The 27,366-nt window shown below is 37.5% G+C and overlaps 1 protein-coding gene across 27 annotated transcripts in view; it reads left to right on the top strand.

The window, feature by feature from the left end:
• KCNMA1 (potassium calcium-activated channel subfamily M alpha 1) overlaps nucleotides 1-27,366 on the top strand; it is a 414,944-nt gene that overhangs the window by 327,196 nt on the left and 60,382 nt on the right. For all 27 annotated transcript variants that reach the window (XM_077183251.1, XM_077183250.1, XM_077183249.1 and 24 more), the window contains one exon: nucleotides 17,905-17,998. In XM_077183251.1, the coding sequence (XP_077039366.1) occupies nucleotides 17,905-17,998 (94 nt within the window). The remainder of the gene's footprint in view (nucleotides 1-17,904; nucleotides 17,999-27,366) is intronic.

Here is a 27,366-nt window from a genome sequence, read left to right as displayed (position 1 = left end):
AGTCTAAGATTAGCCCTGCTTCTGTCATACTTAGATGATCCCATGTGGGATTGGTCATTAAGTAAAAATAGCAGCTTGACACATGGACAGTAATTTGTAAGTCAAGATAAATATTTGCCTAGCTAGTAAAGTTTTATTGGCTGCTACGACAAAGATTCTTCTTGAAGAGAATAAAAACAATTGCAATTTTTGAGCCTAATGTAGAGATGATGCTTATCCCTGTTCTGTGAGCAATATGTGGTGAATCCATAGGTGCAAACTGATAGCATATTTCATTAGCAGGCATTTGTCCAAAGATTATTTGTTTCCTTGTATTCATGCTTTAGCTCTATTAGAATTATTCCTGATCTACCAGAAGATGCAAGGAGTGCCAGGTTCTCTGTGATCAGTCAGTCACAAGATGGGTGGCAGCAAGGGAGTGATACAGTATTTATTTAGAATTGCAGGGTATGGAAATGACTATAATTCACACAATAAGACAGCAGGAGGATGAGAAGAAGTGAGATGCACTGCTGAATAGAACAGGGTGTACTTTTCTGGCTTGCACTACATACTGTCCTTTCCAACATATGAGACATGTTTTGCAAATATTCAGATGACATGCTAATATTTCTCATCAATAATGGACTCAACAGTTTTTGTATCTTGTTTTTGACAAGAAACACTGTTTTTTACTTGGTTCTGAACAAAGCAAATAAGCTTTCCAATGAGTAAAACATAGTTTACAAACTCTTGGATGCTAATAACTGCTTTTGGTGTTCCACAGAAAAAAGTATTTACCCTGTTGTGTGAGGTTGCACATTTTGAGTTCTACTGACTTTAAATTTTAACTTTTGACAAATTATGTTTTGTGAAAATTGAGACGTGAAAGTGTAATTTTTGTTTCATTTTATGAACAAAATTCTGCAGAGAATTAAATCTGTTTCCATTTCAATCAGTTTTCTTTTTTTTAGAAAGATCTACATTTTTCAATAGTTCTTAAAAGATGGATTTTTTTTCCACCAAAACTTGTGTTCTACAGGAAAGTTACTCAAGGAAAAACAAATAAATAGATAAATACATATATGAAGAATTTATTTAAATATGTTTTGATTATTTGTGTTCAAGAGTCTCCTTGCCCTGAGTAACAAGATATACCTTACTTATTTCTTCATTCAGAAATAGGAGAAAAATGAGAAGACAGTAGGGCTGGGACAGATGTCAGTCTCAGCAGAGCTCTTGTAATGGTAATCATAGTGCAAAGATTGCAGGGCCTGGAGTCAGTAATGTGATCCTCACTATTTGACAGGATCCTTCCATACAAGGAGTCCAATGTGCAGGCATCTTGCAGTTCAGAGAGTTACATGACTCAGCAGAAGCCCTTGGTTATGTTTGGAAGAGGAGTAGATGAACAAACAAGTTGCAGTGCCAGGGAAGACAAGCCAAGAATCCAATCACACAGTCTGGGCTTGGCTCATCTTACATCAGTGTGAAATTCTGTAAGAGCAGGGATTGATGTTCTTCTAACTCGCTGACACCAGATCTTCCTGCATTTTAATTTATGAAGTATGAATTCTGTTCTCTATCTGCACTTCAGTATGCCATTATCATAAAGGTTATGGCATTCTTAGAACTACCTACACCTGAATTTGCCTCTTTCAAGTATAGGATTAGTTAAATTTTTGTTTCAGATCTCCCCTGTTACCACTACTACGTGTAGTTTTCATTAGAGCATGATCTGTGGAGAACTTTCTGTCTTTCTGTTTTTTCTGCATAATCCCTGAGAATACTACCTCCTACTTCATTAAAGTGCCTACTCTGTTTTTGGATTCAGGATTTCTAGTGTTAGCATGTCTAGTGGCTGATCAAACTTAAAAGGTCTTTTTGATTGACTGATTGAGTCTTTGAATGCTACAGCTCATTCATTAACAGCTTTCCAGTACTTCTGCTGCTAAATAGCAAAATTCTTGGTTTGCATTTAAAATTGTAGCTTGAGGGCATGCCAGAATCATATCTTCAGGTTTGTATATTCTGCCTCAATACTCAAGATCCACATACTCCTCAGGAAGCATCCTGAAATTGTCCCTTGGGTCTCAGAGATTTCCCCAGCAGTATCCTTGAGTTCTGCCCACGAGGAACATAAAATATGTCAAAATATGCATTTGGTTCTAACCTGCCCTTAGCATATAAGTCTTTTGTGTGCCCTCTTCTTTCTCCTCAAACAGGACAAAATAAAACCCTCAGAGGTAGAGCTCCAAGCAATTTGATTTTGGAAGATGACTTTCTTGACAGCTGTCAGCGTCCCCTGAGCATAGGATTTCTGGATGCTTTCAGTATCTGACTCTCAAAACATCTGGCAGCAACAGTATTTCCAAATATATTGGCATCCTGTGGCATTTGTGTTTGATATAGTTTCTTTTAGGGTAGTAACTGACTTGTAAATCTTATGAAATTTTATACATCAATTTTTTCTTTGTTGGAGAGAGTTCCTCAGCTCCAGGTGATTGTAGAGTTCATTGTGAAGTTGGTGTGATAATACAACAGAAATCCTGGCAGTTCTGTGGTTTCCTGCAGAATCTTCATTCCTTTTTTTAAATTTTATCAGTCTTCTCTCTTTCTTATCATGCTACTTACTTTGAAAAGGGATGGCACCTGTATTTAATTTTAGACTCTTAGTGTTTAAGTGATTTTTGTGCTGAGCACACCAAGTGCTCAATAGAACACGACTAAGTAACCTGCTAATTCAACACCTTGACAATCCTCTCCAAAATTCTCCATTGCTTTTTTTCCTCTCCTCTTGATTCATTGGACTGTGTGAGAACAGTGAGGGTGCTCTGTTGAGCTCCCTTCTCTTTCTTTGGTAATGCCCATATTCTCATCAAGGTTTGGTTAATGAATGCACAAGTACCAAGCACAATGCAGTTGGGTTTCATGAAATTTTCTTTCTAAAGCTGTTCCTCATCATGGGCTGTCATGTGTCTGATCCTTGTCATGAGCTAAGCAAGGTTGGCATCTCTCTGTAGCTTTAGTATCAAAGTGAAAACTAAAAGGACAAAACATATGTAATTCTTTTTTTTTAACATTAATATCAGATTAGTTGGGTAGATTCAGTATTTTTTTTCTCTGTTGCTAGCCTATGTAATTTTATGCCATTATAGTTGGTCTTAAATGAAATGAATGTGAGATGGCATACTTTCCCCTCTCACAGTATTTCACAAGAGCTGAACTCTAGTTGCTGCAGAAGATTCAATCTTATCAGTAAAGTAGGTTTTTTTAATAATAGAGAAATTATCTGAGAGAATTCATTACAGTGGTTTTTTTTTATTTTATATGGAGGTATTTTGAGCCTATTCAAGTTGTGTTTGCAAAATATGATCCTTTCTGTATACATCCATCGTTTCGAGTATTCCTTCTATGAGAAATCAAAATTATGATGTTAGTAACATTGTTATTAGTTGTAAGCATTAGATTTCTTAGCTTATGCTTTATTTTCTACCCATATGGGGTGGATTGCCAGCTCTTGCTTCCCATAGCAATCAATTTTGGCCAGGCTGCTTTGAGCTTATTGCAGAGGTATGAGTTTTGGAGTTTTTTGTTGTTACTGTTGCTGTTTTATTTCCTTTTTTTTTTTCTTTTTTGTGGCCAGTATTTACCTAGAAATTATGTACTATACTGCCCTACATTTCCATAGCAATTGATTATATTTCATCTCCATTTTTGCTATCACTACTTTTGCTATTGTTTTGTAGATTTAATCTTAGTTATTTATATCTTGGTTGGTTTTTATATTAATATATTTAACAAGTAGTATTGGTTTTTTAGATGCATTTGTTAAAGCAAGAAAAAAGCTTCAAAAGAATGAAGTACATTGTGGAATTCACTAAAGTAGGGATCACTTAGGGAAAAAAATACTCATTTCTTAGTGTTATAAAGAGTATTTACCTGTGTATCTGTAAGTAATAAAACCTGCCTATGTGATAATAGCCTTTTAATACTACAGGTTCAATCTATTTGATTAATTCTAATGTTTACCCTGTGACTTACAGTACTTTGCATAAAACAATTTCTTTGTTAACGTTGCCTACTTTTATGGAAGCCATAATTCAGCTAATAGAGTATTGTTAAACTGCAACCAATCTGCTAAAAATCTCCTCTGGTAACAACATTTCTATGTATGAGAAGAGCTGAGAAATACTGCACTATATTTATGCATGGATTTGGAGACAGGAGAACAGCACTGGGTCTTGAAACTCCCTGTAACCAGCAGGTGGTGGTGCTGGCTTAGAAATCAGTGGTGGCTGAGGAGCCTGCAAGAACTTCATTATGTATTGCTTTGCTGAGGAAACAATTTTATAAAAAAAATATTTCCGATGGCTCTTTTAAATGGTATGCAGTTTTTTGCCATAGAGGTGTGTGCAGTGTAAGCACTTGTCTCTAGAACCAGTGTCTATGTAAATAGGCTCAACATTTTATACTTTACATATGAAATTATATGATGGCCACACAAATAACAGGAGTGTGAAGACCTCCATCCCAGAGGAATACTACAGCTAAGTCTGAAAGACTATTGGGGATCACTGAGCCTGATTCTATGAAAATTTAGTAAATGGAAGTTCTTCCACTGATGTGGGTGAAAACTGAACAATGATAAGAAAGCCAGAGTTGAATGTTAATATTTCAGTTATTTTTGTTCAGAGACACAGACATTTCTACACCCTTTTTTTCAAAGATAAACACAAGCCAAAAGAAGTTTAATGGTATCAAATTTTACTAAGTAAAAAATACGAAGAAAACCCCAATTTATCAGTCGCATATTAACCACCTAGTTAAAAATAGAAACAACCTCAGCCAGATCGTCTCAAGCGTGTTTTCAAAAGTAAGGCGACTCATGGGGAAGCAGAGGAAGAATTGAAAAAAAATACATAAAATCGTAGAATTTAAGAATACAATCTCTTGGATTTATAAGCGTAGGAAAATCTTCACTGTGGTATTGGCAGGGACCTAGTTTGTCTTTTGTAATGAGCAAGGTAGATAAAATTTTATTTCAATTTAAAACTTTAGAATATGTAGATTGACATTACACTGGAAATATCTATTTTTAAGATGTTAAGATAAGTTGGCATTTCTAAATGGAAAAGAGAAGTAATAATTCTAATTAGATTTCTGCAGGATGAAATCTACACCTTCCAATATTCACAGGAAGGAAACAGTTGCAGCAAGACTGAGCTGGAATTTGTGGAGTCCTGCTCCAAAGGCATGGAAATATCGCTTTCCTGTGCACTGAAATACTCTGCCTGACAAACAAAATCTATGCTGTAAATATAAGATTTCTAATCCCAAGGAGTAGAGCAATCACCAAGGACTCCTGTCCTTACTTTTACTCATAGTTACTTCAAGGCATTGTATATTTTTCTTTGAATTTAATGGAGCAGGGGGAGTATAAACAGTAAAGAGATCATAGGCACAATGATGAGTAGCCTTTCAAATTTAGATTTTTCTTTTTTTAATAGTAGCTTACTTTTTGTCCACAAGTACAACTTCACCGTTTTCTGCAGTGACTGATCAGATTGTGAGTGTTTTTAGTCACAAAGGGGAAACTTAACTTTGTAAAAACAAGACAGATTCCCTCTACAGTTTAGCAGAACTGCATAACTACAGTGTGCCCTTGCTAGTGTCACACCTTCTTCCTCTGTGTCCCTTATAGTTGGTGTCAAAATCTGCTTTGAGGCAATAGGACAAAGCACCATACAATTTGGGTTGCTATGCATTGAAACAAGGACAGTCTGTGACAATGCATGGAATATTATAATTTGCTCTGTGTTGCTACTGCTAAAGTATCTCCCAAAGATGTGTCTTTTGGCTTTACATGTCACACCTTGGGGAACTGTCAAAGGGCTGCTCGTAAGGAAATCAGTGCCCTTTAATTGACACTTTTTTTTAAAGGAAGGGAAATAGAAACACAAAAATAAAAAGGATGTTACAGTTATTCAATGTTAGAGGCACACGTTTGTGTCTAATAAAAAAAAAACAAACCACCAAGCACTGTAATAACAGTATCACATATGAATACAGTATATTTTTATGGAATGTATTCAAAATGTACTTTTCAAACAACAGTAGCAACATTGCAGTCTTACACTTACTAGGTCTGAGAAAATTAGAGATTAACAGCCACAATTTCACATCATTTGGTCATTGGAATTCTAGCAAGATCTGTGACTAATAAAATCCTTTAAAACAGAATTGACTGCAAGTGAGCCACCCAATGCTGTGTAACCCAAAATCAGTGGTAAAACTAAATCCCAGTCAGGAGATTCCCAATCCTCTGCCTGTAGCCATGGAGTCATCAGGTAGTCTGTTAAAATGTTAACAACCATGTGGCTTTGAGCAGTCCTTTTGTACTTTGCTGTGCTGGAGACAGCAGCTGGGGCTCTGAAATCGTAGTTCATAGCTGCTCGTGACTTAGTAGGAAGCACAGGGTCTGAGCAGCTCTTTTCTGACACTTGGGGTAACATTTTCTGTAGCTCCTCCTCCATGCTCAGAGCAGAACAGCTTGTTATAATGAAGTAATATAATTTAAAATTCAACTCAGCATATTGACACTTGCCGTACCAATGAGACACTTAGACTTTCCTTATTCTCCAAAGTGCACTCTGAAAAGACAAAGTTAGTTCCTTTCACTTTGATGTTTGTCTGGAGAACAGACTGCCCTGAAAACAGACCATGTTCTGGTTTAAGTTCTGCAGTTTAGGGACATCTCCATTTCTTCACCCTTTCCCAAAACAAACTTTACTTTATCCAAATAGTATTCTGTATGGATATGGCTTAGTGGAGAAGTCTATTGGACAATTAATGGACAGGGAGGAAAAAAAAGTCCACTGATGCTTTGTTTTTTTTTTAACTTTTCCTTTGACATTTTTCCAATAACAGTTTAATGACTTGAATAAACAATTACAGAGTGAATCATAATTTGAAAAGGCAGTGGAGAATGAAGACTAAAAATCAAGAAAAATGTATGAGAGAATACTAAAATTTGATTTAGAAAATATGTTCAAGGTTCAATGGACCTATGACTTAGTCTAAATATAAATTAGCATTTGATTAGGGATTGAAGTAGCTTTTTTTCTACTGTGCAAACTTGGCAGGGAAAAGAGAAGATGTTTGTTATGTACAAATAGTGTCCTATTGTCTGTATACCTCTGTATCGGAACGAGAAGTCAGATCCATGAAATCAGAAGCCTTTCTTCTCAAAATTGCACACACCAATGTGTAAAATGCTGTTTATATGGGAAAGGCTTGCTTCTCATTTATGGCAGCATACACGAGTTATGAGCAGCTCCTGATCTAAAGTCCACTGAAGTCTGTGTAAATGTTTTTTCTGACTTTACTGGACTTTGGATTAACCACAATTTGGAAAGCCTTAAATGACTTTGCTTGCTGAAGTCATAGTAACAGAGAAGTGATAATAATTAATAAAGCATTCATATTAGTTATGTTATTGAATTAAACTGGAGGAGCAAAGAAAAAAATACCATATTTCTGTGGTAACCTTAGGGAATTTCTCTACTCTTAAAAACAAGCACAAATGATGTAAATCCATACGCCAGACCTTTTTCATGAAAAGATTCAAGTTATATGTTTTCTGGGTTTCCAAACTCCTTTGTAGTCTATTTTTCATCCTATATACAAGTTACTCTAAAAGATCAGGAATTTCAAGTCTGTATTGATTTCACTGAGTATCAGAGCAGCCATCTTAAATTAATAACAGGATCCAGCATGGCAAGATTCCACATTTGCTATTAACTATCCTTTTTTCAGCATTCACAGAAAAGCAAAGATGAGAAATATATCTGTAGCTGAGTTTCAGGTCTAAATGTGGGAGAATAATTAAGACTGAAAGACCATGTATTATTAATACAAAATTTAAGTATTGGATACTAATGGAAAGAAAAAGGAAAAAAAGAAAAAAGTAGTAGACACAATGCATTTGTTTTGAAATTTTATTTGCCTTTAGCCAAAAAGTACAAGCCAGGGACAAAAAGAGGGGGGAAAAAAAAAAAGAGAAATATTTCTTGATCTGCAATTTCAAAGAGAATGTCTCCTGTAAGCACCATTCAGTATTTGCAAAATGTTGTGATGATGCATTCTTGACATTCTTGGATCTTGATGTTTTATCCACTTTAAGTGGCAGACACTGCAACCAAAAGCCAGCTTCACCTGCTTTTCTAATGGTGTTAGTGTTTAGATATGCAGTGTATCTTTTTGTATTAAAAAACAGAATGAAATGCATTTCCCTGTGTATGTACTGCACATAGAAACAAAAGCAGCAATCCTGTTTCATTTGAATTACCATTTCAGACACCAAACAAACCCTGCTCCACAGTTTCTAAAATTAACATTCTTGTATCTCATCAAGCACCATTATATTGTAGTTTCTAGTCAATGATTTCATTACATCTGTTACCACCAAAAAAAAAATCAAGTAAATTTGTTAAATAAATAGTTCACTGGCATAAAATGATTTTTAGAGGAAGAAAAATGTGGGGCGTTTTTTTTTTTCCCCAACAAATAACAAATGTTTTGATGAAATCATATTTCAATACTATGCTAAATTCCAACCCCAACTGATTTGGCACATTTCCTTTTTTAAAGTACCTTTGATAAGAAATGCATTACAAACTCATCAGTTTAGCTTCCTGTTAACAAAGAGACAGCAGCCGTCTGGATTATTCTAGATCCGCAGTGAAACTGCCACACTATGTATGCTCAAAGTAAAGCTGTGCAAGTTTGACAAGGGGCAGATGAATCCAGGAGTTATTGTGCAGGGGTTTAAGTCTATGCGGCAGCTGACGGTTGAAATAATCATCTATACATCGCTCTGAGCTAGCTGAGGAAAGGTTGAAGCTGTATATTTTCAACATATCTAGCCTAATGGTTAATCTGTTGTCTTGTACAGGGGGTGCTGGGTGGAATCACAGCAATAGCTGACAGTTTGGAGGAATTGCTGTGGGTATTTTCAGTTGCCTGATTCACAAAGTGGTAGGTAGAAAAAAGTCTAAACAGGCTTGTCATTGAATGAGTCAAGTCATGCTCGCTGTCACTCCCATCAAAAGAACTCTGGTAGCCAAAAGCTTTATCAACATATTGATTATTTGCATTTAGTAATACAGGGCTGCAGCTTGTCTTCACCCCCCACCCCATGAAAGCTGAGCCAGATTGCAGAAGGGTGACTGCTCCTTTGGAGGTCAGCTTGGAAGATGTTCAGGAGAAAGACATCGGTTAAGTTGGGGGGAGAAATAAAATATATCTTCAAACCAAGATAGTTTAACTGTTAGGAACACTCTCTGTATTTCTAATGCTGGATCTGACATATCTTCACAGTGACATGGCATTACTCACTACAGAGATTAAGGGGGTGCAGTATGAATTAGACTGAAACAAAAATGAAGTATCTGCAAGTGACAGCTCTGGCTGATGGCTGACTATGAAGGAAAACACTCTGCTAGTGTCTGGTGAAAAACAGTGCTGAAAGCCTAGCAGCTGATAGAGATGGGGGAGGAGAGGAGCACTGGGTATCAGTGGTGGTTGTTTAGAATGTCTGGTTTTGGTCAGGATATTTTTTCTCCTTTAAAACACATTTTCATCTTCCCTTCCAGGCAAATCATGCTGAAGCCAGTTTCAGCCATTTTGTTGAAAGCACTGTACTGGTATTCTGCCTTGTTACATTTAAATTAAAGCTCAGCCCAGTTTTAAGTTATGGCAAGTGTATGCTCACAAAGAATAAATAGAGATTGCCACAGGCATTAGTTTAACTACATTTGTTGTTTTAAAAATGTTCAGGGAGTTGCAGATTGCAATTCAAATTATCTTCATTATAATAAATAAAATGTATAGAAATAGAAACAGGCATGATTCCCTAACGCAGTCTGTAGGCAAGTGTATATTCATTGAGCTTGAAAGGGAGTTCCTGAGGGTGGGGGTAAGGAATAGGAATATACGCAACTTCAAAATACCTTTACGATTCCATTAATATATCACATTTTATACACATTATTTTTTATCTCTCTAATGCTGACAGGCTTCTTGGGCAAAATCTGCACAGCATTTATTAAAAGTAGATTGTGTTCACCCAGGGTGCAATTAGAAAATACTACAGAAAATGGAATTTCTTACCCTTACTCTACTTTTATCCTGTTCCTTACTGTTTGCCATTCTCAGAAAGTAGTTTAAAATTTGGTCACAAAATGGCTCTCAAAATATTCTTAGGTAATAATAATGCCTTATGGATACATGAAAATGTACTGAACAGTTCTAAGGAACTTAGGCAGCATAAACAATGCAGGTCTGTGACTGTTTGCATTGGAAATAAAGTCATATGTCATGCTATATAAAAATAAATTAATCTAACTATGACTAGAAAAATAGTCCTGTTTTAGTAGACTTGGTGGTGCTAAATTCATCCCATACTTAGTAAAGAACCCTGGTGGATTTGGAGGTTGTTATTTGCTGTTGCACAGTGGTACGAAAAATTACCCCAATCCAGACAGTTTGATTGCCAAACCTAGTGAGGCAGTGACAATATGTAAGGATGTATTTAGTTCCATAAAATTAACAGCAATCTTTGTTTCCCAAATATGGTTTTTATGGAAATCAGCCCACATAATAGTGCAAGAACCCAATCAGATTTTAAAGAAATTATTGATAAAAATTAACTGTCTTTGCTGAGCAGGGGAATACTCCCTAAGTGTTTTACGTTCTGCACACTATAGTGTGTATCTGCTGAAGATGAACTTTGTTTCTCACCTGGTTGTACAGAACTGCTTCATCCAAAAGCTCTGTGCTTGCTCATGTAGTTCAGGGTGTATTCTGACAGCCCCATGTGTGTGGCACAGCATGCACCTTCAGACTATTTACACTAAGAGTAACCAGTTTCACTCTTCTGTGGTAAAAAAATATGTGTAATTTTAGGAGGAATGGAAAAAGAGATTATCTCTACCAGAGATAGGTCATTCAGATATTATTCTGTAATCCTGAGTAAAAAGATTTGGGCCATAAACTATTGGAGAAAGAAAATCATTCTATGTACAAAGAATTTCATGACTTGTCCACTGTGGGTCTTCCACTTTGATCTAAGCTCTTGAGGCAGGAGGTTAGAAGTCATGGGATGAAACCAGTAGTTAGAATTTTTACATCTGGAATAATTTGACCAGAAAAAGTTGGCAACTTGTTACGCCCATGCTCAGTGATAGTACCTGTCCACACTGCTGGAAGTAAGGGGAAGTAACTTAGTTTTTAAGCAGCTCAGTCTGCCTTCCTGCTGAACAAGATCATGTGGTGCTATTAAATATGATGCCATACTCCAGATATGAAGCCATACCAAAAGACAAGTATTTTTGTTCTGACACGTGCTGTGCCACCACAAGCACAAAATCTTAGGAAAGCTTGAATTTGTCTGCATGGAATATGCCAAAAAACATACATTGCTATGGAAGGTTATTGCTTAATAGTCAGGTCTGGTATCTGAAACCATCCCTTACTGAACTCCAGAAGAGACTGTAAAAAGATTATGGTGTTTCTTATAACTTGATTAAAGGGTTGATAAGCTTAATAGATTCTGGTCTTCTTCCATTTCATGTGAAGATACTTTGATAGAGGATGTGGATTTTTAAAGATTATTTCCAGTATTATTATCTGCACTTTAAAAATAGAACTGAGTTGATGCATATCGAGGCCTTCAAATACATGCTTGACCAGTGACGTGTAGGGAGATAGTTCTCTGCAGATATATTTTATCATCCTAAAATTATTTCACTTGGAGGAATATCAAAAGTAGAAGTACAAAATTTGATAAAAAACCCAGTAACTATGAGATAAAATTGATAATTTTCATGTAGTGTATTCAATATTTTTGTCTTCGTGGCATTATTGCTAATCAAAGATATATGCTCTCCTCTGATGATTTAATATACATGTGAACTCTGGTGTGTATTATTATTATTATTATTATTATTATTATTATTATTATTATTATTATTATGTTACTTCTATTAGTAAAAATCAGAATAGTATCATAAATTAGTTTTTAGTTCTTTTCTCACTAATTTTTCAATCTACCTCAGAATAGTAGCAGGCCATCAAAAGGTCATTGAATTGGAATGGGTGCTTTGCCACCAGCCTGTTCAACCTTGTTAAAAGGTACCTTCAAATGACTCTTAATGTAATTCCTATAGACTCACCTTTTCCGTGAGAGAGAGACAGATTTTGTGCTTGAAGAAAAATGGCGAGCATGGGAATGCTATTTTCTTATCTTTCCTGTTACCAGATGGTGTTTCTAGCTGGTGGTAAACTAAACAAAGATCCCAAAAAACATGCTGACCTCAAATACTTTGCCTCTAGTCTCTACTCAGTGTTCTCCATAGAATCTTTAAGACAATTGAAACATATATATATGTTTCAATAATAAATAATGCTGCAAGTTTATCAGTCCGCCAACTACCCCTACCTAAACTTCTTACTTTATGATAAAACCAGTAATAAGGTCTTAGCAGCTCTGTTCTATACCTTCTTGTCTATGCTATACTCATTCAGAATGAAACAAGCATTAGGAGAAGATCTTTATTGCGTGTTTTTACCAGAAAAATATTTTGTTGTTGGTTGTTACTGCAGGTGCCATTTGTTAGAGGTATTAGTAGATAGGGTAGTGTTTAAGTAGCCTTGATATATTATCAGTGGAAGACAAAGAATCACAATTTTAAGCTATATCCATATTTAGGAAATTGAATTTCTTAACTTTCTTTTCAGAGGTACTATGTATGACCTCCTGAAATTTACAGTATGCAGCTCTGTTGAATACTCAACAATTTTTATGTGGGTTCCTTAAAATCAGTTTAATTCCATAAGTGTGCTTGCACAATTTTGAAGTGGTGACCTTATGTTTTCTATGATTCCTTATTTATTTTAATAGCAGCAGAGTGTTTTACCTCCCCTGTCATTTTCAGTAGTTTCAAAGAAATAAACATCTTCCACAGATAGTAAATCTCAAAGCCCTTATCAACATGGGGAAATAAGTATTACCTCAGAGATACTTACCCTAGGATGGGATTATTGCTTAAAGGTGATAATATTGTTGAATAATCCTTCTATAAGTATTCTTCTATAAAGAGTCATTTTTAGAGGAAAAAAAGAAACAACAACATAAGAAAACTGCAGGTATAAACCTTTATTTTTGCTGTTGGAACTGATACCTTAAGCTTTAATGTCTGTATTTCCACATAATATCAAAACTGATTCATGCCTGTGGTTTTAAATATTTTTTAATATGAAGAAATTAATTTAAATTTTTTCTTATTATTTAGAAGTAAAGAATGCAGCTAGATCAAGTTACCCAAAAGGTTCATATCAGTTCAAGAATGCAACTACTAATGCATTGATTGATGCCAAGTCCACTGAAGGAATCCCGGAACCTGTTCCACTTGTTAATAACCGTAAAGGGAGCCTCTTCCTCCCCAACAACCCCTCGCTGCTGCACCTTAACTTACTGAGTTCTGTTGAACAAGGAAAATCTACCTACTGTAGATTGCAAAGGGCACTCAGCTTGCCTGTAAAATACTGCTACCATTCCCAAAAGCCTGGGTTGAACCAAGATCTCCGTAGGTAGCCCAGTAGTTGGATGCATAAGGCAATACAGAATGGTTTGTGCATGGTTTTGCATTCTGTTTTCCATGTGACTATGACATTACTAATGCTCTGTTAAGTGCTTACAGATGTGGGTTTCTCCAGATGTGGTGATTAATAAGTTAATCAAGATAGCTAGTCAACTAATGTTTCTGGGTGGTTTGTGCTTTACCTTTCAAAGGATTTAATTGCTTTGGAGCATTTACATGCAAGGCAGAATGAACTTACCAGGTATCCCAGTTCATGTGATGTTCAGTAAAATCAATATTATTTCAAATTTCAGCTCTTTTTGGTGTCTAAAAAAGCGTCTGTAAATTAGTGCAGCTAGTGACCTGGGAGAGGCAGTAAAGGAGACAGTGTTGTTTTAAAAATAGTTAGAAAATAACAAAGAAAAAAGTTATGAACTTGTCCACTGTTTTGGAAGACTTACCCTTTGTTTTTGCTTTAAAAATGAAATGAGGATAAAAGTCAAGTAATATGTTGCTTCAGATGTTCACATTATGGCTATTAAAATTACCAGCACATCTTAAACCAATTCATGGAACATTGTCTGGAGGTTATGTCATTGAAATAATGAACACTCTTTACTCAAGAATAAGCAAACATGTTAAAACATCAGTGTAACTTTAAATTAAACTCCAGCATAAAACGGAGTGTCTGAAGCCTCATTAGACTTGCCTGACATTTTTTTAGCATTGAGTCTTCCTGAACTGCAAAACTGTTATTAGACAAGTGAGCTCTGGGTTGTTACAGCAGTACAATAAGTGTTATACTTAGGGATGTGTAAACAAGCTCTTGAATGTTATTAGAACTCAGAGGCTGAATTGAGTTCCAAATCTATAAAACTCTGTGTCCAATTCTTGAACTTCCAATTTTCATTAAACCAGTAAAAAAAGTCTGTGTAACATAATATGGCTGTAGTATACAGCCATATTACAAATCCTGTACTATAAAGACATAAAAGATGGGGACTCATTAACAAAAATAAACATACAATATCAGAATTTATTTGTCATATATCACAGCCCCACTATGCCAATATGTTTTTCTTTCATAAGAACAAGCGAATTTAAGACTCCCTTTTAAATTAATGCAGACACAGAAACCATGAAACTAAAATATTTAATAACCTTACTAAAAATTTTGCTAGATCCACTTCTTTAAATAGGCAGGAAATTGATAGGAGTATCTAAAGGATAATAATTAAATACGTTTTATCCTACTTACTACTAAGAAACCACTTGTGAATTATCACTGCAACATTTTTGGGAACCAAGCCATATGTAATAGTGTCCATTAGATACAATTCACGTATTTCAGCTTCATGTGTTCCCTTCCCCCATTCCTATGGAGCTGTGTTGCTAAACTGCAGATGCCCTGTAAACTCTGTGCAGAATTTCAATGAAAAATAAAATTTGATTTTCTGTCATAAGATGAATCTAGATCTACTTCCTCTGCTACAATGAGAATAAATGCCTTTCTTGGTTAAGCAACAAATTGAGATCCTCAGAAGGCTTTGCTAACAGGAATTAACTAGTGAGCCTCGGCAACCTTGGGCTTTGCAGGCACCTGGTGACAGTAACATAATTTGAATATGACAAGCATGTATCCAAAAAGGAAGCTTATTTATTGCAGATGTGGTACTGATACCAAGTGCAGACTGTTAGAAATGTACTTCTAGAAGTTGTTATTTTGGATGGTTACAAAGTAAGGCTTTGCTTTTAATTGGGCTGCAGGTTAGCATCTCCTGGCAGCACTGCAGAACATAAATGTTGGACCATATAGTACAAAAGCATCCTTATTGTATTAACTTTCAGAATTTGAAAGGATCAGGAAAGAGTCTTATTAGCTAGCTGAAAACCTGGAAGAATATTATTTTTTAATATTGTTTTCTCTTGTGCAGAGAAATATTTCTGGTTATAATATTATCTACAGTTCACTTGTGTTACTGTAAGATTTTTGCCTACAGTCCTGATCGATGTGTATCTTCCTTGAACTGCTAAAATTGTATAACAGCACACTTGTGGTGCCATACTGCATCTCTGGACAAACATTCTGTAACCCCATGGTAACAGATTCATTTGAGTGAAATTTAGAATTTTTACTCCCAAGAGAGTTAAACAGATCATTTGTTGTTTTCTGGAAGAAACATTTTGCATGATTCTTGTTCATTTGATCTTTTAAGTGGTGGAACTGAATATTTATATCCAATAAAGAACAAGACAGCACAGTGGATATCTTGAAAGCTATTGTCTGTGTGGAATAGCATGCAAATAACTTTTTGGTAGAGAAGTTTAAAACAAGACTAGGCCATTTCAAGAGAATAATTTGAAGAGGGTGTTCTGAAAAGCACAAACACTTGTGCTTTTTTGCAATCAGAGCTGCAAAGATATTACCAAAAAACCAATTCTATTTATGTTCACTTCATGGTACATGTAGCTAAATACTGAAGTGATCTAGTTTAATGTGTGCAAACTGTCACAGAAAGAAAATTTCAATTTGTGTATTTTTGAGAATTTTCTGTGGGCTTGTTTATTTCTCAGCCAAATTTGACTGAGAGGCATTTAACTAACCAACAATAAGCATTTACACTATAGGACTTTGATTTGGAAAAAGAAAGAAAAGTCAAATGAGAAGAAAATTCCTTTGTCTTTAGGGATGCTGCCTAAGAAGAGAAGAAACTTAGTGAATAAATCATTATTAGACAGTCAATGTTCTGATCTAAGTATTGTCTTTTACAGCACTCTTTGGCACATTTATTTTAGGATTAGCTTTGTTTGGTTGCTTTGGTTTGTTTTTTTCTCTTTGCAGAGCTTTCTTTGGTTGTGACTCCCTTGTTCTACATGATGCCAGGTCATCTAAAAGCAAAATCTGTCTTTTCAGGGCCCAGCCCTTTGGTCTTGACCAAGGCAAAATGAAGTTCCCTAGCAGGCTTGGGCAAACAGACAGAGGTGGTAGGCTGGAACACAGTCTGTAATAAAATAGTGTCAGAAGAGAGTTACAGCAAAAGACTATTGTTTAATTTCTTCACAGATAAGTCTGCTGCAGGTGACATATATCCCATTTTTGTTGTTTTTCTTATGTATCTTATTGCAAGTAATATTTTTTTCTCAACCTCTGCTTGTGCACTGCTAATGTGTACTAAGCTCTTTAAATATAGCAGCTACTATTACTACTACTGATGTCATTCCTTTTAGCTTTAAAGTAAAAGCTTCCTAGGCATCAGTTATATTATCTTCTAATTAATTTTTCAGTTAGCAGTAGGATGGGAAAAAGTTTATTTTTTCTTCTTTGTACCAGAATAAAATAGCATTAGTATGAACCTGAGAAAGCAGACATGAGTTTATTCCTTTTGATAGTACATGTAGAAGTTACCTACAGATTATCAAGTGCAGTTACAATCTCAAAACTGTACAGATGGTGGTTAATTCTTATAGATGAGTTCTTAGGAAGCTGCACTTGTTTAAGCAATACATATTGTGACATAAGTTATCCAAGAGTAACTTATGACTGACAAAACTCTAAGTGATTTTCTATCTGGAAATCAATCTGTCCTTGAAAATGCACCTCATCCTCATTAAAAGATTGCATAACACATGCATTCTCTGTTATGCAGGTATTGTCTCCCCACTTCCATTCAACCTCATTCTGTTCACTCCTGTTAAAACTCCGTTTTGGGAGGAGAGTAGAGCGATGAGGTCTGACTTGTGCTGGAGATCTGTGCACAATGGCAGGCTGCATTCACATTCCCAACTAACTGAATCATTGAACATCAAGGCATTGAATATTTTACATCTCTTCATGAAGACTCTGTTGTTTGGCATGTGAGGAGCGAGAACCAACTGGTGTCTAGTTCATTAGCAAAAGCAGGCTGGCAGCTGTTATGTTGATATTGAAAATAGTACTTTATCTGTCTGGGAATACAGCAGAGCACTAATTCTATTTTTCTGTAGCGCAGATTAACTGATAATAACTCTAAGAATAACCCGAATGTGGTTCCCCCGCCTTTGTTTTTTGAAGTATGAAACCAATTTGAACACCTGTGTTCAAAACCCTGGTATTCTTCTCTGCTTCTCCTTCAAACCAATCTCTTCAACTAACATGTATTTGATTTTTATTACTGTTGGCCTATGTTAGCAATGAAGTATCAGTGCGTGAATGGACATAGAGTGTGTGTTCTTTGCTACTTCACTTGTATTTCATATTGCACTCAGAGCAGTTCTTAATCTCATGAGTTCCTTATATTTCCAGTTGAAGATGAGCAGCCGTCGACACTATCACCCAAAAAAAAGCAGCGAAATGGAGGCATGCGAAATTCACCCAACTCCTCACCCAAACTGATGAGGTAAGACTGAAAAAAACTCATATCTTCATCTCCTTTCTTTCTTCCTTCTTCCTCTCCTCCCCCCACATCAAAAATAAGGGGAGGGGGTGAAAAAAAAAAGATTGTTAGATGGTTTCTGAAAGGCTGAAGTATTTATTCTGTCAGCTTGTCAGCAGATAATGATAGAGCTGAAAAAAAATTCTGTCATGAAAAACAGTTTGAAAAGCTGTTTGAAAAATACATAGGCTTTAAAGTCTTAGCTGTCACCCTGTCCTGTCCATGTGTAGTTCTTAAACAGCAGTGGCACTAATGATAGCACTAACCAATCAGGGGAACTCATGTGGTTAGTTTGCCTCTGGCAATTCTCTTTTTGTTGGATTCCCTCTGAGTACTGTTTTCTGTACTTAAGGCCATATGTGAGATGTATCATCACAATCAAAAATGAACCTGAATATTACCTTCCTTTTATCCTGTCGATTGAAATCAAATTTCTGTTAATTGATTTAGACTGATGAAAAAGTCTAATAATATATGTACTTGCCAAAGCAAAGTTCAAAACTAACGCAGTTTTAGTCAAGCTAAAAGCGCATTAATTATGAAATACAGGGATTTTTAAGAGGGTAGTATATACTCCAAAAGTGGGTGATGAAAACAGAATCTTGTTAGTGATATTTTCCCCTGTTGCTATGTGTACATTATTTTACAATAGTACTCTTTATATAACTATGTAGTTTCCTTTTATAGGACAAATTGCCTCTAAGACATTTGTTAAAGCTAGAACTGCAACAAGAAATTATAATCTATTAAAATATTATGTGATTTGCATTCTATCTCACTGTGCTTTGCCTTTTACCTGCTCAACTCAGTCAAAATTTGATCCTGTAGTGGATACAGAGTTTCCAACAAGGCTGTTCATGCTCTGTTTTTGCATATCCTATGTACCCAGGCTAGACCCTCAGTCCATAATTGTATCCATAAATACCATAGCAGAGATTTCCACTGTATGTGTATATTTATGTACACATACACAGAAAATGTAAACTTAATTTCATATATAAACAGACACATTCGTGGAATCTGAGATTTATGTGTGTATAACTGTCTGCTCACAGAGGTTAAGTGAAAAAAAAATGATACAAATATATAGTCCTTTCCATAAATAAAATCTCTTATCATTTTTGTTGGCAATGATTTTGTTCCTGTAATGATTCTGGATACAGGTAGGTGATATTTCTCTTTGTATTTCAGTCACTAGACTGGAATTTTCTTTGGGCAGTTACAGAAGCATCCATATTTGTTTATTGTTTCTGCAATATAGGGCATATTCAAGGACGTAACTTCCACAAATCGTCTTCATCTCTGTTTAGACTACAGAACCAAAAGTGAGATTGATTCACAGAGGGAAAATGCACCCAGCTGTGGCTTTTTTTTTTTTCCCCTATTGACCATCTATTTCTGTAGAATGTGCCATTAAAAGTTCTCTGCCTTCCTGTTAGCTCAGCCTTGCCCATATGACACTGATTTACATGCTTGTTTACAGTTTATGAGGAAGAATAAAATGAGCATACTGGCAAACTTCTCATTTTTATAGTGCCAGTTGTCATGCTAGCATAGTTTTCAATTTACTTACCTTTGGACAGTCCTCTTATCTGGTGCTAATTGTTTTAACTGCTTAAAATTTAAACATGTGGAGATTCCCCCCCTCACCTTCTCCCAGAGTCTAATTTTGGGGAAGTAGAAGTAAAAAGAAAGAGAAAGGGAGAGAGAGAGAGAGAAGGAGCTGAACACACTGTCCCTGTTTGCTATGTAAAGTATGCCTCATTTCTTTGATCTTGAGTAATAATAATTCTGGGGAGTTATACTGTTTTCATATGCTTCAAAGCTGTGTCAAAGTTTTGCTGCTTAAGGGTACTTCTTTATTCTATTGGCTCTTGGGTACTGAGATGACAGGTCCTCTGTACTAGGTGCAGGCTTTTTCAAGTCATAGCCTTCAGCAAAACATCAAATTACCAAATACAGGGTAACATACTTCTACACAAATGCCTTTCCTGTAGATATATTATACCATATATATTAAATACTTTAGTGTTACACGGTACATTTTATGTGCAATAGAAAGTGATGGTTTGAGGTAGCCTTAGGGGTACTTTTTTCCACAAGCAGAAAAAGCTAGTGTATACCGTATCAAGTATGGTTTTTACAGGACTTTCTGCCCGAAGGCCTTTGTAAATAAGTAATGATCAACAGATTGGCTGTGGGTTTTTGAAAAGCATGCCTGTGTCAGTTTGCATGATGGGGGAAGATTTTCAAAGTACAGCCTGCTTTCATTGCCTGCTGAAGAGGGACTGAGGGAGAGTAGTCGTCCTGAGCCTGAGCTGTCTGCTCAGTAGCACATCAGAATTGCTAAACACAGGTTGAGCAGCGAGTGGAGAACTTGCCAGGCTTCCAAATCCAGACATTGTTTTCTTCCTCATCTCTGTTGCTGCTAAATGTATTCTCCAGCCCAGTGTTGGCACCCTCAGCTTCTCCCCAGACCCAACCGTCTCTTCCTTTTACTCTTTATCTACACTGACTTAACTTTGGTCCAAGGTGCTAGAAAAGACAAAGTGGATTGAATCAAAAGAGAGCTCTGTTAAGATTTGTTTGTAATGGTCAAACTCTTTCTTCTCTCTGGAACAAAGGTGGACTGTATAATCTGCTATTTTGTATCCTTGTAAATTACAGAAAGTGACAGGTACTTGCTTTCCTGCCCAGAAATCTTTAGTGCATGTCAGCTAGAAGTACCCAAGAGGTAAATCAGCTAAAGCACTGTCATGTCTGTAGCTGATATTTATCTTTAGAAGTTTTTTTGTAAATTTGCTTTAAAAACTCCTTTTTCAAGTCAGTTTTGCCCCTGTCCCACCTGCCCAGAAATAGCTGGCTATTTTGCAAACTTTTTCTCAGCTGTGGTTTTAGACCCAGAGGATCTAGAAGGAGCCTGGAAGACAAGAAGTCTGGACTATGAAAACAAAAAATATGTGAAAAATTCATTAGTAAATTGAAATCCAAATTATGACTTTTGAATCGTTCTGAGCAGCCTTACAGTTAAGATAAGGTTGAAAATGCTGCATAGGTTTTAGATTCCCACAGTGGTGGAGGGTATTATGCTATGAGAAAAAACTTTGACTTCTTGTATTGCTGGATTAGAACAGAGGATGGAAATGGTATCACAGGGATTCCCTGGGACCTCATGACAAGTGGTCTGACCTGGTCGGAGAGTGGGAGTTCTGTAGATTTACTAACACATAAGTAGAAATCTGCATTACCAAATATGAAATGGATAGATTGGAGACATCTTTTTAATGGTACCTTTTTAATGACTCTAAATTACAATATATTACTAACTGATATAAATAGAGAATTGACATACGAATGCTCTTTGTGTGCATCACAGATGGTCTAGACTCAAATTTAGGAAGTCACTGTTCTAACTGAATGCTGCATCACATCAAATGGCATGAGCAGCATCACACTGATGCAATATCAGAAGAGTCTAATCAATCAGAAACAAATCTTTCAAATTCCAACAATACCTACAAATGCAAATTAACCAGAAAAATACTCAACATTGTCATGACTGCTTTTACCTGGTTTACATCAGCAAAAGTCTGTCCCATTAAAGGCACAAGGGCATGGATACTTTTTAAAAATAACTGAAAATCCAACAGGAAAAAATATACTCCTCCAGTTAAGATGTGAACACGAGGACACCCTATTACAGTAAAAAGTAAAATTTAAATAGGCAATGGAAGGAAAAGGAAGGAAGGCTGTGACTGGGAGACTAATCACATATCAGGTATCCTTCATGAGGTGGAGAAGAAAAGTAGAAGTGATCAATGCCTCTGGTATCATGCAGCTGTATTAGTCCTTGTTCATAATCTCAGTTGCAGGTTCTGATGCGTGTTATTGATGAACAGCCACGTTAACTATGAGGAGGCTATGTTGCCTGAATATCAAATAGCAAAGCCAGTTTTTAAAAAAATGTGTCATTTTGGATTCAGAATGACCAGTAAAAATGTGAAAAGCCCTGGATATGAATCAAAAAAGCCACTTAAATGATTGTTGCTGAGCCTCAAGTCTGTACTTATTGCTTTGGTAGCTGCTACTGCCTGAGTGGAATACACTGACTTGAAGGAAATGTCAGCCCGGCCGAGTCAAACTACCTCTTAATGCAAGAACAAATAGCATATGACAGGGCCCAAGGGGCCTGAAGAGCAAACAAATAGTTTGTCCCTGTCCACTCTGGATGTAGTGGTGTAGTTGACATAGGCCTCTAGACAAGTAGCATACTCAGCAAAGGGTCATTATCATTAGTGTCCCTGATCACATAAGAATCAGAGGCATCAGAGGACACTGGGTTTTCAGTGTGTTGCCAAGGAGAATTTCGTAAGCCTGAGGATTTTTTTTGATTGAGGATCTAAAATAATTCCCTACCAAACAATAAAACTTGCTCAGAAACTGTCAAGACCCAGCTAAATGACACAGAAAAACAAGTGAGCTCTTTGGCATACGTTTCCAGAAGCCTAATGAGATTATTTATCTGAAGTTGAGGAGGAAACCTCCTGTCTTTTTTCCTGAAGTTGTATATAATATTTTAAGTATATGAACAATGGCTGTGCACATTTATCTCCTCATCCACCCACTGAGCCACATACACTTAAATGTACATACACATTTCTACTAGTGCCACTCAGCATGAATATGCATTGCCTCTGCCATTTTAGTGCTGCCCTTCCATGAAATGAAACTGTGATCTTTCTCATAGAAACAAAGAAATGTGATGGCAGATCTAGGGAAGCATTTCTCAAGCCAAAACTGGTAAAATAAGTTGACTCTGATCATTTTCCATTACTCCCTTAAACCAGACATGAAGGTAAGGTTTGAAAAAGTGAAAGCCCACTGATGAACTATAATAATGGTATATATTTATGTCCCTCAGCCTTGGAAGTTTCCATTTTGTACTTAAATTTATATTCAGACTTAATGCAGTGCTAATATGCAATGATAACTAAGCTGCAACCCAGCAGATATATAATAGCACAATTTGCTTCTTGATTCTGTTTTACAAGTTCACTATGGAACAACAGGAGTAATTCAGTGATTACCCATATTGCCTTACTCCAGTTTTTAACAATACTATAGAATTAAATTATTTAAATGATAGGTGATAGTATCTGTTAGCATCCTGACTCTCACTACTATTGGTAGACCAGGGACTGGTAACTTTGGTTTCCTGTTTAATTTGTCTCCTTTCCATTTCTTTGTTGAAGGACTGGCTTCTTGATCTGAAGTATGATAGCCAGGTTTCAAGAAGGCTGTAGTGGGTTGGTGCTGGCTGATGTCAGACACCCTCAAAAGCTGTTCTCTCACTGCCCTCCAACAGCTGGAAGGGGAGAGAAAATACAACAAAGGGTTCATGGGTTGAGATAATGGCAGAGATCACTCACAAAATAGACTCACATTAGATGTATTAATTGAATTCATTGCTAACAAAATCAGAGCAGGATAATGACAAGTATAAACAGACTTTAAATCATCTTCCCTCCACTTCTTCCCAGCTCTACCTCTTCCCCCCAGAGGTGCAGGGAGATGAGGAGTGGGGTTTATGGTCAGTGATCACATGTCATTTCTCCCATTGCTTAGGGAGAGGAGCCCTTCCCTGGCTTCAGTGTGGGGTCCATCCCATGGGAGAGTTCTCTGTGCACTTCTCCAATGTGACTCCATTCCATGGGCAGCAGTTCTCTGCAAACTGCTGAAATCTGGGTCATTGCTCCACTGATTGGAGTCCCTCAAGGACAGGCTGCTCCAGCATGGCTCCTTCACAGGGTCTCAGGTCCTACCAGGAAACCTGCTCCAGCATGGGCTCCTCTCTCTATGGGTCTGCAGGTCCCTGCCAGGTGGCTGCTCCAGCATGGGCATCTTATGAGGTCCCAGCCCCCTCTCAGGCATCCACCTTTCCCAGCCTGGGTCTCTTGCATGGCTGCAGGGGGATCTCTGCATCCCCGTGGACTTCCACGGGCTGCAGGGGCACATCCTGCTTCACCATCATCTTCACCAAGGGCTGCAGGGGCACATCCTGCTTCACCATCATCTTCACCAAGGGCTGCAGGGGCACATCCTGCTTCACCATGATCTTCTCTATGGGCTGCAGGGGCACATCCTGCTTCACCATGATCTTCACCAAGGGCTGCAGGGGCACATCCTGCTTCACCATGATCTTCACCATGGGCTGCAGGGGCACATCCTGCTTCACTGTGATCTTCACCAAGGGCTGCAGGGGCACATCCTGCTTCACCATCATCTTCACCATGGGCTGCAGGGGCACATCCTGCTTCACCATGATCTTCACCATGGGCTGCAGGGGCACATCCTGCTTCACTGTGATCTTCACCAAGGGCTGCAGGGGCACATCCTGCTTCACCATGATCTTCACCAAGGGCTGCAGGGGCACATCCTGCTTCACCATGATCTTCACCAAGGGCTGCAGGGGCACATCCTGCTTCACTGTGATCTTCACCAAGGGCTGCAGGGGCACATCCTGCTTCACCATCATCTTCACCATGGGCTGCAGGGGCACATCCTGCTTCACCATCATCTTCACCATGGGCTGCAGGGGCACATCCTGCTTCACCGTGATCTTCACCAAGGGCTGCAGGGGCACATCCTGCTTCACCATGATCTTCACCAAGGGCTGCAGGGGCACATCCTGCTTCACTGTGATCTTCACCATGGGCTGCATGGGAACCTCAGCTCAGGTGCCTGGAGCACCTCCTGCCCCTCCTTCTCCACTGACCATGGTGTCTGCAGAGCTGTTCTCTCACATGTTCTCACCCTGCTCTTCTCTGGCCTCATTACATCTGCACAATAACTTTTTTTTTCCTTGTTCTTAAATCTGTTATAGCAGAGATGTTACCATCATTGCTAATTGGCCCAGCCTTGGCCACTGCATGCCCATCTTGGAGCTGACTGACACTGGATCCTCTGGACATGGAGGAAACTTCTGGTGGTTTCTCACAGAAGCCACCCTTGTAGCACCCTGGCTACCAAAACCAGGCCATGCAAGCCCAATACAGTAGTCGTGTTATAAGCCATGGGAATAAAAACAGCATGCAATTTTTTTCCTTTTTGAGGTTACTTGAAGTCTTGGGCAAGTCTTTTTGGGATGAGAGAGCAGGAAAGGAAAGGAGAATTTTCCTGCAGAAGAAATACAATTTTTATAAAGTTCAGGGTAAGAGAAGATGCACTCAGATCAAAGCAATAAAAATAAAAAGCTTTTTAGCTATAAACTGGGTTTAAAGAAAAAAAAAAGTATTCTTATAAACATTGGCGACAGTGGTAGCTTCAAACATAATGTCACACTCTTCATTTAAGTGACAAAACCACTCCTATATTTAATGATGCCACTTAACTGTGGGTTTAGTTTTTACAAATCAGAAATTATTTTTTCAGGTACATTCTCCTACCCTTCGAAGATTACTAGTTCTGCAGCTTCAGTGGATCTAAATGGGAAATCTTAAAAGACACGTTGACTGTGTGCCTTGTCTCCCCCTCATTAAATTGCTTATGGAAAAGTCTGGAAGTCAACTATTTTGTTACTTTTTTATGTGAGAGGCTTCATACTTCAGAAACATATTTTGATCATGTCCTGAGATATCAAGATAATTTAAAAAGCAAGATTCTTACAGTAACCAACTTTATATCATTGTTCTTAGTAGTCTTGATCAATTAATGGGAAATCTTCAGTAAGGCTTCTGAGAATAATAAAACCAGCAACATCTGGGCAGAGCAGGAGGCAAGAAAGGACAATTAACACTGTAGTTAGCCCCATAAACTGGACAAGGCACTAGGTACCAACCACTGTATTAGATATAGTCTTCCTAGATTTAGGGGGAGAAAGACAGTATGAGACTGTAAAAAAATGTGAGGATAGCTTCTGAATATGCCAATGAAAGCATTCAGCAGTAAAACGCAGGTTTTCTTTCTCACACTGGGTTTTCTTCTCTAAAGCCTGGTGCATGTGGGCACTGAATCCTTACAAATTTCATTTCTGATTAACCTGTGAAAGGAAAGATCAGTGAGAGTGTCATTAGTGTAACACACAGAGGCAACAAATTCTCATTACAACTTAATGCCATCCACACAGGCTGCAGGGTCACAGGGAATGGCTAATGGTAGCCGACAAATGTTGGGTGTATTAGTCACAAAACATTTGCTGAATTCCATCAGAATGTCGTGACAACCTTCATAGCTAGTCCCAGTGAGCTGCTGGAGTCACTGGAGTTTTCCTGTGACAAGCCGTCACTCTGTCTTGGTTGAGCTTTATAGCACCAGTCAAAGCAGTCAGAGAAGATTGAAGTGACACAGGCCCACTGAGTAAATAGTGAAACATGCAGCACATCATGAAATATTCAGCCAGGGTGTAAAAGCTCTAAATGCTTTTTCAGTTATTAGCACCTGCACTGGCTGCACACATCTAACACTAACAGCATGTTAATTGCCACAATTTGTTAGGGTACTTGCAGGAAAAATTTTGAAGGCATGAGACGTTCTTTAGCGTGTCTTCAATTCCTCTCTTACCTTCAGCAAACCCACTCATTCTTCCTAAAATTAAGCATCTGTGTGCATACGCTTGCTAAGACATAACCACAAACCCCTAAGTCAGGTAGGAAAACTCAAAATTCCTGAACCCCAGGCAGGGTGTCTCTAAAGACCCTGAATCTTGTGCAGGAGACTGCTGAACATCTTTGTGTGCATAAAATCCAGATATGTCTACCCGAGAAAGGCACAACTGCAGACTCAAACAGACACAGGTTAAAGAGGAGTAGTGTTTTTATCAGGTGTGGTTTGTGTTGACTTTTTATATAAAGAGAATTTTATTGGAGGACAGAATAAAAAATAGCCAAGACAATGTCTTACTAATGTGTAAAGACAAAGAGATTACAGTTTATTTTCAGGCAGCCCTGTTTTCAGGGTCCTCCCTGCTGGTCACACAGCATTCTTGTTCCCAGTGCTCAGCACTCAGGGTAGTTTCACTGCAGACCAGGGAGGGCATGTTGCTCTAGTTCTCAATTGCATGTATATAATAGCATAAGACAAGGGTGACATAATACGAGGGTATGTTTAACAATAGTCATTTACTGAGGCAGCCCTTTAGTCCTGAATGGTCTTTTCAGTTCTGTCCATCCCCAGTGAGTACCCAAAAGTTTCAGACTCAAAAACTCAGATTTTGCAATGGTTATAACTGTGTGCTAGGGAAGCAGTACTCTTTAAAATGTAATGTTGACTTCCTTGCAGTAGGTTTGCTGTAAGTGGGATTTATGGTTTTGCTTTAGGCTGTTGTCTTCCAGGCA

The sequence above is a fragment of the Agelaius phoeniceus genome, chromosome 9 (assembly GCF_051311805.1).
Source record: "Agelaius phoeniceus isolate bAgePho1 chromosome 9, bAgePho1.hap1, whole genome shotgun sequence".
Lineage (NCBI taxonomy): Eukaryota > Metazoa > Chordata > Aves > Passeriformes > Icteridae > Agelaius > Agelaius phoeniceus.
The sequence above is the reverse complement of the archived record's forward strand: the minus strand, read 5'-3'. Positions and strand labels throughout refer to the sequence as shown.